At 32.4% G+C, this 12,028-nt stretch overlaps 2 protein-coding genes across 2 annotated transcripts; both read right to left on the bottom strand.

The window, feature by feature from the left end:
- Positions 1-169: 169 nt before the first annotated feature.
- LOC107770153 (mitogen-activated protein kinase homolog MMK2-like) lies at positions 170-3,833 on the bottom strand. The gene is made up of 6 exons (NM_001325056.1): positions 3,658-3,833; positions 2,498-2,627; positions 2,276-2,413; positions 1,124-1,456; positions 456-639; positions 170-351 (listed from the first exon to the last, which is right to left on the bottom strand). The coding sequence occupies exons 1-6, from the start codon at positions 3,831-3,833 to the stop codon at positions 170-172; spliced, it is 1,143 nt and encodes a 380-aa protein (NP_001311985.1).
- Positions 3,834-9,101: 5,268 nt separating this feature from the next.
- Positions 9,102-12,028, bottom strand: LOC107770154 (uncharacterized). Its single transcript, XM_016589425.2, has 3 exons — positions 11,809-12,028; positions 11,081-11,210; positions 9,102-10,054 (listed from the first exon to the last, which is right to left on the bottom strand). The coding sequence occupies exons 1-3, from the start codon at positions 11,939-11,941 to the stop codon at positions 9,310-9,312; spliced, it is 1,008 nt and encodes a 335-aa protein (XP_016444911.1). The 5' UTR covers positions 11,942-12,028; the 3' UTR covers positions 9,102-9,309.

Below are 12,028 nucleotides of genomic sequence, written 5' to 3'. Positions count from 1 at the left end.
TTTAGACCTTCGCAAACACCAGCACTCCTGATAAATATCTCACATTGAAGTACAGAAATCGCGATATCAGTTTTAAGTCAGCTCTCTCTTCCCGTTAAACATAACTTAAAAAATGTATTGAAGTAAGAAAAATACTTCCTACATATGATACATAATCCAGGACAACCAGTCATATTTTTAGTTCAACAAAGTCTGGGTAGAACTTCACGGACTCCTTCCAAATCAGTTCCTTGATATTTTCTTCAGTGATTGAGGGCTGCTCAAAATCAAAACTGAAAGGCCTGGGACAAATCGGCTCATCGTTGATGTCATGAAGAGATGACAAAAATGGGTGACACAGAGCCTCATCAACTGCACATAGAGAAAGAAAACCGAACATACACGAGGTAAACAGGATGGACTAAAAATGGAAAATAAATCATGCAAAGGTTGAGGTCAAAATTTCGGTGCTTCACCTGTAATTCGTCCGGTTGGGTCAAAGACAAGCATCTTTTCAAGTAAATCAATAGCCAAAGGCGACATGTTGGGAAATCTTGCAGAGAATTGTTGCTTAGGATATTGAGGAAGCAGTTGGACATATCTTCGGGCATTATCACTTCTCAGAAATCGAAGGCTGGCATCATCAGGAGAACCTAGTAGCTTCAAGACAGAAGAAACAAAATTGAAGCTGGGAACAATAAGCAGATCAAACAGCTTCATAACTAGAAAAAATGTCCCATATATATCGAAAGGTTGCTTTGAAGTCAGACCTTCATTTCTTGAACCCGTTGTGAAAATTTGAAATGATTTACTTAATCGATGAACATTTGAAAGCATTGTCTGCATGGAATTACATCATATCGCTGGTTATAGCACTGGGAAGCACTCTCAACTCCCAGCTTCAGAGGATGGGAATGCTTAGGACTAGTTTCAATTTAAAAAGGAGGGGAAATGAAAAAGAAAAGAGGAGGTTCTTTCAGGTCTCAATCTCCTAATAACTTTTCCACTTCAAAACATGCAGGTAGATTGTCACTGGATCAACTTACTTTACTCTTCCAAATAAATTTTTTTTCTTAATCAGGTTCCTGCTAAAGGTCTTTGAAAATGTATTGCAAACCATAAAAGAATTTGAAGTGACTTTTACCTCAGTAATGAGTCTCAGCTGATGTCCATAATCTTTTCCAGGAAACAAAGGTTCTCTCGTCATTATTTCACCAAGAATACAACCAACAGACCAAACATCAATTGCTGCAGTGTATACTGAACAGTTAAGGAGCAATTCAGGTGCCCGATACCAGCGAGTGACAACATACTCAGTCATGAAATCTGTCTCAGAAGTTGTCCTCGCCAATCCGAAGTCTCCAATCTTGAGGTCGCAATTTGCATTTAGGAGCAAATTGCTTGGCTTAAGATCACGATGTAAGACATTTGCTGAGTGTACATATTTCAGTCCACGTAATAGCTGATACATGAAGTACTGCAAAATTAAATCGCATGTTATCCAACTATTCAGATGCAGGCAAGGTAACAGCAGTGTGCCAGAGTAACTTTAGGAAAGAAAGAGGTATTTTGAATGTTCTCAGTGGAAGCTGGACCAACTTCCAGGCTTTCCTTCACATTATTAAAAGAAAATACTGCATACTCCTAATAATCTAGCTTAGCATGCCAGAATAAGGCCAGAACTACAATAGCAGGATTGATAACATCATTGGGAGAAGGGAGAGATTCTTATGACAGAGCAACCTAGTCATTAATACTTCCTAAAAATCATTATCAGTAACCGCCATCACTAAGTGTCTGACTAATAAACCCCCCCATCTTTTATTTGTACAGCAAAGAATAACACCTGTCTCAAAGTCATAGTATAAGTATGAATGGGCAAAAGAGTAGCTTATACTAGTAAGCAGTAAGAGAACCAAGAAAAAAGAGAAGGGAATTCTTCTTCAACTTACCAGTCACATTAAAGAATGACAAGGAATGCCCACCCAATACAGTCAATTTTTTAGCAAAATAAAACTTATTAATCTAGTTCCCTAAACAGAACCATAACCATATACGATCATAAGATTTTCTTTCTCCATCATTTCGTTGATCTCATCCAAGTTGATTAACTAGGAAATGATGTTAAAGCAGCACCAAAACTTGCAGAAGTAATATATGCATAGTTGGTTTCTAAATCCTACAACTCACATCAGACAAATCAACTTTGCCTCAACTTCATATTAGAAACTAATAGCAATGATATCTAGACAAATCATAAATATCTAGTAACCGAATTCTCAAGGAAGAGAAAAACCTGGCAGTGATCATTCGTCAAAGGCTGTTCAGACCGAATAATCTGATGAAGGTCAGTATCCATCAATTCATAAATTATGTACACATCATTGAAAGCCTCTTCCTTTGGCGGTCTTATGATATCTTTGATCGCGATAACCTGATATTTTTTACCAAACTTAATGAAGCAATAAATCGAACTCTTTCACATACTAATCACCAGATACGAGCACAATCCACTTACATTCTCGTGTTCCATGTGCCGAAGTAGCTTAATTTCTCTCAATGTCCTCTTTGCATCGATTTTATTATCAAACGCATTTCCTATTTTCTTAATCGCAACTTCCTCACGCGTCTCTGAATTTATAGCAGCACTAACAAATAGCAAAAAAGAAAAAGAAAAAGAAATGATTATTCCATCATATAAATGCCCCAAACTTGGTTAAATAAGAGCAAAAATAATAGGTACAAGGAGATTCGAGGGAAAAAATAATTCAGAAAAATATATTCTTTTTAACAGCTTAAACTTTTGGACAAACCGTTCACATTTGACATTCAAAACATTTCCACACACTAAAAATAATTTGTCCTACACATAAAGAGCATGTGAAAAACATATCCCCGTTCCATCCCATTTTATGAGGCATGCTTTCCTGTTTAGTTTATAAATACACATTTCTCTACTTAGAAACAATTTAACTTTAGACTTCACATTTTACCAAATATTACACAAATGTCAATGACTCGTTTTACACTACAAGTTTGTCACCAACCGTTAATGCACTTTGTCACCAACACCCAATTTTGTTGAAACACATAGTCAACTTCCAACTTTTTTTAAACTTCTCCAACTTTTAGAGAATAGTTTCTTCATCTTGTGCCATATTTGTTTGCACCTCTTTAAACTTATTTTTCTTTTCTTGAACCTGTCATGAAACTTTTCATCGAATAACCTAATTTTGTCGATAACTATCTATGATTTTGCCAATATATTTTTTGGCCAGGCGGGCGGCACACATTGACTAGTGCCGCCCGCCGGCGGAAGCTACTTGATTCTTTCCTAAGATGGTAGAAGCTCTGATATCAATATGAAGGAAAATATTTTATTATAAAATTTCTAATTGATCTCTATAATTCTTTATTTTCTTCACACATAAAATAAGCTATCGATACCCTTATTTATAATAGTATGAAACCTATTTCAACTAGAAACAGGAAAGCCTATTACTATATTTATTCTAACTGCAAATCATATAATCCTAAATAACTAAGGTTTCCTACTACAACTTTGAATTAGTTTTCCAACAAAACTCCGTCAAATCAAGCAGTGCCACAAAAAAATGGGACGGAGGGAATAATTAAGTGTTATTCTCAAAAAATTTAAACTTTTTACAGAAGACATACCATACGAGGCCGTAAGCGCCGCGGCCGATGGGACGAATAGGAGGAACGTATTTGCTGGAGACTTCAAATAAGTTACCGTACACATTGTAACGAACGTATTTACCGCCGTGTATGAGCACTCCTCTGATTTCACGACTATTGCCGTTGCTTGAAGCTCCGCCGATTTGATTAGCCATGACGACGGCGTCGCGATGGATAAGAGCACTGATGGTGCAAGCAGCCGGCGGCGGAGGAAGTCGCCGGTTCTAGCGGTGTTTGACGGAGGCTCGTCGGTGATGTATATATGTGTGAAATTAATTTTTTGAATTTAAGCCATTGGAATATTCGAAACAGTAAACACGGCTTTGAATATCCGTGAGCTGAGTAGACTTCAGTCTTCACTATGGGGAAATGCGAAAATAATACTCTCCCCATGCCATTTGTGCGGCCATTTTTAAAAAATTAAAATTTATGAGCTCAACAATTTATCATATTAAAAGTAAAATAAAAAGTTTAAAATTAAATTATTTAAATATAAAAATATGTTATTATTTTGTAAAAAAGTAAAAAGAAAAACATGTCACTTAAAACAGTGTATACATTAAGAAATCTTTTCCTTCAATAATTATTTGGGTAATTATTTTCTTTTTTTCAATAATTCTCTTAATGTTTTCCTCTGATGGTGAGGAATATTTTCATTTTTCTAATTTAAAAGTGATTTGTTCCGGTCCAAATACTTAGTGGGCGTTTGGACATAAGAATTGTAAAAAATCCGAAAAAAGTAAAAAAAAAATTCAAGTGAAAATGGTATTTGAAAAGTAGAGTTGTGTTTGGACATGAATATAATTTTGGGTTGTTTTTGAATTTTTGTGAGTGATCTGAGTTTTTTCAATTTTTGAAAAATTTCAAAATTCATTTTCAAATGAAAATTTAAAATTTTATGGTCAAATATTGATTTTGAAAAAAAATAAAAAAAAATCAGAAAAAGGTCAAAAAAAATTCATGGCCAAACAGGCTCTTATATTCGCAAGATAATCTAGTAGGCAAGATCAAGTTGAGCCTCTCGCCTTCTCTACTAACTCTACTGAAAAATGTTTGAATCTTTTATTAAAATTTGTGCAACTCATCCTGTTTTTTCAATAAATTTGTATTAAAGAAGTCTGTACATAAATATTTAATCAGATAAAGTAGTTGAAAATGAATATAAAGAAGAATAATTCTTCGGTCAACCAGCCGGAAGTCCTATTCCAAGGACCAACTTGTCGTTAAAAATACTCTTGTCCACCTACTGATGAGGTTTCTAAGGAGATTAGACCTAACTGATATAGTTAAACCTCTTTATAATAGTATTATTTATTTTGATACTTAATCTTTAACTATTATAATAAAATATTATTATTAAAAAATAATATTATAACATAACATAAAATTATTACCAAAGATAACTTGACCATTATTATGAAATATTGTAATAAAGATTAACTGTTATAAAGACCTAAATGGATTGTATTCAAAAAGGTCAAAAAAAAAAAAAAAAAAGATAAAAGAAAAGAAAAGAACAGGAAAAGATAGAGGGTTGTTGGGGAAGATAAACCAGAAAATTACTCCCATTTAACAAAAACTGATATTATTACGTAATATTTAGGGTGTCAACAGACATCGAGGTAATATTTGAATGATAGATACTAAATCTATTTGATCTTTTTTATAGAATCTAAACCCAGATAAATTTTGACAAAACTAGCTAAACTTCAAATTCTCTGGATCCTTTGGTATGAAGGGAACTTTTTGTCCGTTTCATGTCCTCTTTTAATATTTCTAACAACAACAGCGATCCAGTATAATCCCACAAGTATGGTCTGGGGAGGGTAATATGTACGCAGATCTTACCCCTACCCCGAAGGATAGAGAGGCTATTTCCAGGAGACCCTTGACTCAAAAAATGCAACAGGAACCGATATATTAGTACCATAAAAATACGTAATAAAATAACAGCAATAAAACAGCATGTCCTCTTTTAATATTTCTAAGAGGACAATTATTCTTGTCATAACACAGAGAGAAGGTTTTCTAGTAACATAGACTAAATTCCGAAAGAAGTTTTTTTAATAAATTAGAAAAAATGAATAATAAGTAAAAATAGCACGGGCTAGTCAGTTTTCGGACTGGTCATTCAAAAATAGCCAGGATTTGTAAAGTTATTGAAAAATAGTCATTATTTTGCTGCAACAGGAACCGATCCAACATAATATACTGGAGATTGGTGCACCTGTGTATGAACTTCCAGCATATTATGCTGGAACTCCAACACGCGGAAAGTTCCAGCATAATATACTAAAGATTGGAGCACATATGTATGAACTTCTAGCATATTATGCTGGACCGGTATATTATACTGTAACTCCGGTATATTATGCTGGAGTTCTAGTATACTAAAGCAGGAACTCTATTATAATATGCTGGAGTTCCAGTATACTTATGTTGGAACTCCATTATAATATACTGGAGTTCCAGTATACTTATGCTAGAACTCCAGTATATTATGTTGGAGTATTTTCCGGATTTTGAACAGTGTCTTTATTCAGATTTATCTTTACATGAAAAGTAGCTAAATTTCGATTACTTTTGAAACTGTGGCTATTTTTAAATGACCACTTGTAAATCAGGTTATTTCTGAATTTCTCCTGAATAATAACTAGGGATATTTACCTAGCTATACTATATTAGAAACTTATTAACTACTTTTCTTTATGTTCCTTAAAAATTACTTTATGTATCTATATTTACTATTTATGTACAAAATCAGGATAAAAGAAGGATCCCCTAAATATAGGGATTAATTTGTAATTGTACCCCTCATCCCCATCTGTCAGCTTAAATAGCCTCCTACAATCACGATTTTCTTCCCAATTTCAAAAGATTTTAAAGTCATTCTCTCTTTCATACAAATCAACCAATCTCTCTCTCTTTCTCTCTCTTTCTCTCTCTCTCTCTCTCTCTCTCTCTCTCTCTCTCTCTCTCTCTCATACAAATAAAACTATTATCTCTCTAATAACATTATATATTTCTGTGAATCACTTCTATCAACAACCATTAAAAAGTTTCAACTATTGACAAATCCAGTGATATTATCTCTGAAATTGTAGGTAGAGGGTCTGCCATTGACATACTATTAAAAAGTTTCGAAACTTTGAATTAGATATCCGGATTTTACGAATTTGTGATTTTTTTGGATTAGGTGTTCTTGAAAACAATTGAAAATATCCTTTAGGGTTCATATCTCAATTTTAAGGGAGATTGGTTAAGTTTAAAGTTGGTTTTAGGTAGAATTTCAGAATAAAACTCGAGAAAGAAGAAGTTTCGGAATTGTATTACGATTGATGATAAATATATCATAATTGTATCTGAATTGTATTTGATACATCAATACCTAAGACAATTCTGATACAATACTAATACTATTATAATATAATATTATATCACAATTTAAGTTTAGAGTTGGTTCTAGGTGGATGTTTTATATTGAAACTTGAAAAAGATGAAAGATCGAAATTGTATCATAATTAAGAATTGTATCACGATTGTAACATAATTGTATCACAATTTGTACCTAAAACAACACATGATACATGACTAATACAAGTATAATACGATATTGATTCAGTTTAAGTTTAGAATTGGTTTTAAGTTGTATCGTAATTGTATAAGAATTCTTTCAGGATTATATCATATTTGTATCTGAATTGTATTTGATGCATCAACATGAAAGAATACTTGATACAATAATGATACAATTACAATACAATCTTGTGTTAGAATTATATTAGCTTTTAGAGTAGTAACATGTACGGGTAGAAAATTTTTAGATTTCCTATAATTACTAGGATGTATCTTCAAAATTGTATAGGATCGAAAATGTTACCGTACAAAAAATAACTATTTCCTTGGTTCCATTTCTATGGCGAGTATGGCTTCTTCTTTTTTTGTTCAAGACTTTTTTTGTCCATTTGTATTTTTCTTGTGCCTTCTTATACCAGAAACGAGTATCTTGTATAGAGTTTTCGAGAAATTGGAAGAAAAAAATTGGTGAAATAATATTGGAAGAAAAAGTTGCTTCCAAATCTGCATAGAAGAAAAGGGAGGGACGGGAGTAGAGAAAAAAAAAGGAATGGATATAATTCATTCCCTTAATTGAAGGTGCTAATAATGAGGTGAGAGCTTTTTAAGGAGGAATACATAAAGTTTGTAAAAAAAAACTAGATACTTTTTGAAAACTATAAAACCTAGAGAAAATAGATAAATAAATTTCTATTATAGTATACATAGGAAAAAATCCCTAATAACTACAAGAAGGCCCAACCAATTACTCCAAAGGCCCAAACGAAAAAGTGGACCGGCCTACAATAGCGGACCACAATGATCAGATTGAGACCTGAAGTAGTCCGTTAATTTTGGGCGAAATGCACCAGTAGTCACTTTTAAGCATGTTGTTTAAAATATATTCATAATTTAAAATATATTTAAAGATTAGTCATTCCACCCAAACTTTAGGACTAAGTATCCTGAATTTTTGAGCTGCTAATTTAAAATTCAGGACATAAAATTCGTACTTCAGGACAAAATTTTCGAACTTTAGGGCACGATATCCTGAAGTTTGAATTTTGAGCTTTAAACTCTAGGACATTGTGTCCTGAAATTTGTGTGAAATTGGCTAATCTTTAAATACATTGTAAACTGTAAATATATTTTAAATAACATGCTTAAAAGTGGCTAGCTAATGTCATTTCCACCAGTAAACTTCGCATAATCTTATCAAGATTTGTGTGCTGATCCAATGATTATCTTTTGAGGTATCAATCTCGATTAAAAAGAAACTTAAGATCTACTCTCGATCTTAAGGGGCCATTTATATTATTTTCTAGTACTTTTGATGTACGAGATGAATTGTAGGATTAAACATGAGTAATTTTATTGCTATAAGACAAACAAATGAGTTACTTCTATAAATTGGATGACCAATCAAGGAATTAGCTCCTCTTAGAATCTACTCTTAACCAATATGGAATGGTACTTAATTAGCTTAGAATTCAAATTTTATGTAGTGTAAAAGTATTACTTAAAACATAAAATTACATGTTACCCCGTGTGATAAACATTGATTGGTACATTAAAAAGTCATAAATCATTCTAACTCAATCCATTGTTAAACACAATAATAAATACTTACTAAAATTTAACAGATTAAATAAATTTTAGCTCTTTATATATACGCACACACATTCGGTATGTTATATATAAAAATTAACAAATTTTATACACTTTTCCAGCTACCGAATGTAAATAGTTTCTGGCGGGGGCTAAAAGTGATAGTACCCCTTCTATTCCCTGAATTACCCCGGCCCACCCTCATTCTAAAAATTGAAATTAAGAGGAAAAAACACATTAAAGGACAAATAAAACATATCTCATCAAACTCAACGTTATTCCCTGTCATTTAATTTTGAGAATATGTCCAAAGAAACACTTTTAATTAACATTCTGTTACAACACCTTTCAATTTCACTCTCTATCTATCTCACAAATAAAAAATAAAAAAAGCTCCCGGAATAATTCAAAAAAAAAAAAAATCACAAAACTAAGGGGTGACAATATTCACTTTCATGAAGTTGCAAATCATAGAGAAGGGAAAGAAGATAAAATCTGTCCCAAATTGTTTGATGTGTTTGGGTCTATAATTTCATCCCCACCTAGTGATCTTATTTCTTGATCCCAAAATAGATAACTTGGACAACATTGTTGTGTATCTATTTGACTCCATTCTTCATTCGACTCGACCATTTCTCGATTTGTGCGTGTTATCCTCGAACAAGTACTGGACCATTCTTCATTCAACTGATTATTATCTTGCCCTTCCACTATCATATTATTATTATATTTACTACTAGGTATTTCCATGGGAGATACCATAGTCTCTATCAATGGTGGCAAATAATTCGAATCCATTCCCGTTGTGTACGATATTTGTACTTGATGTTGTTGTTGTTGTTGATCAACTTGCCAGAATTCTGAGTTCAATACCGATATTTCTTGGAATAACGAGGCATTATTAGTACCTCCAGTGTCTAGTGATCCATTGTCGAAAAAGAACAATTGGTTTGGAGAATTGATTAATAGGGTAGAATCTTGGAGGACTTGAGATTTTGTCATTCCAATATCTTGAGTTAAGAATATTTCTGGTTGGCTTGTTGTAATTGTGTTATAAGCCAATTGAGATCGTTGTTGTTGATCAGTAATAGAAGTGGTGTTATTTGTTGATGGCTTTGAAAACTTTTTTAACTTCTTTTTTATCCAAGAATTCCAGTAATTCTTTATCTCATTATCTGTTCTTCCAGGTAAATGACTTGCTATATGTGCCCACCTGCAATTTTTGCATAGTTAGAAAATAGAACATGTGAAAGGATGAAATCATTATTAATTTTTCTATTGTTTCATTTATATGATATTATCGACATGTAATTTAAAAAAAAAAAACTTTATAATATACAAAAAGTACCCTCAAAACTTGTACTTTGAACATGTCATGATATTCATACGACTATAAGAACATGTGTTATTAGAGATACAATCGAGTTTTTAAATGTAGAAAAGTGTTATTCATTTTTAAAATACAACTTATAATATAATGTTGTTCTTCTTGATAATTCACTATGTTTTTCTATGGCAAATGGCAAGTAAGTTGCCGTGAACTCTAGTAATATAAATCAAAGTGAGAATAAAATAGAGTAAAAAAGTAAGATTAACTGTTTAATTGATTTGATTATTATCAACTGAAAACATCTGATGTTTCCTCCTTAACGTCCTCCATTATTATAATGCAGTTGAGCATGCCTTTTTAGAAACTGTTTAGATAATGAAATTCTGAGTGCGTGCTTTAATTTGTGTGTCATATGCACATAATTAATATAAAACAATATCTAATCAGAAACTTGCTTTCAAAGTGAAACATAAAATAGAAGTGGAAAGGAGTATTTCTTCAAGTTGCTTTAAATTAAGTGAATACTTAATTAAGCTTCACTACATACACCAAGAGTTATTTCAATATATATGGAAAACTTATATTGAACCGCGCAAGTTGTTGTTGAGCAATGTACATGAAACTAAAGAAAGTTTAACTATGCTAGAATATTAAGTTAAAGTGGAAAATAAGGACAAGCAGATGCACAAAGCATCTTATATTCAGGTAGGGTTGAGGAAAGGTTCGCACCTCGAGAGATTATAATATAGGCAACCTACGTTGATACAAATATCGATAATTGATTTCACAGGTCGAACATGTGACTTATACGTCATATGAAAATAACTCTACCATTACTTCGAGAAAATTAAAGTGGAAAAAAGATTAAAATGCAAGACTGGGACATTTTCAGCAACAAAGAAAATTAACCTGTTGCCTACAGCTCCATGGAGACTAATAATCAACTTCTCCTCTTCAGGGGTAAATCTTCCTCTTCTAATATCAGGCCTCAAATAATTGATCCATCTCAATCGACAACTCTTTCCACATCTTTGAAGCCCTGCACCCAAAAAAAACAACAGTCAAATCCTACTAGTTGTGTCTAAAACAAAAGCCATCAAATACTGGAAAAGGTGAATTAATGACTTTCATTCAGCAATGTGGTTTTTGGTAAATGGAAATGAATATCACTAAATACAATTAGTAAATTATGTTAAGTGAATATTGTACATTGGGTTCTCTATACAAATAGCCGTCCATATTTAGTGTTTACTTTTATTAGCCATATACATAAATTATATATTGATAATACACATTATGCATATATATAATACATAAATTCTGCATATATTATACCTCCACGGGTTATTTCTAGTTTAAGTAGTTGGATGAACGACTATTTAGGTTAATTCTTCTACGTTATACTCCTTCCACTCCCTTTTATGTGGTAGGGTTCACAGTACAACCCATCAAACTGCTTAATTTTCAACGTAAATTCTGACATAAATCTTAAGTTCAAACGGTTCAAAGAATGTCTAAAAAATATGGTCAAAAAAGAATCTTTTTGAACAATAATAGTGCCACATAGAGCGAAAGAGATGAAGTACTGTATATAACTAATATATTAGAATGTAAGAAGAAAGAGTTAAAGAAAAGACCAGCTTTCTCAGGGACTTCACTCCAGCAGCCATAGCCATGAGTTGTAATATATCTAATGAGCTTTTCATCTTCTTCAGGGGACCAAAGACCTCTCTTTACCTTTTGTTGATTACAACATGAATGGTGCCCCATTTTCTCACTTCTCTTTGTTTTATTATTTAGTTTTTATATATCTCTCCTTTATATATGATTAGTAAAAAGCAAATTAAAGTGATTAAT

This window comes from Nicotiana tabacum, chromosome 1 (genome assembly GCF_000715075.1).
Source record: "Nicotiana tabacum cultivar K326 chromosome 1, ASM71507v2, whole genome shotgun sequence".
Taxonomy (NCBI): domain Eukaryota; kingdom Viridiplantae; phylum Streptophyta; class Magnoliopsida; order Solanales; family Solanaceae; genus Nicotiana; species Nicotiana tabacum.
This window is presented reverse-complemented; position numbering and strand designations above follow the sequence as displayed.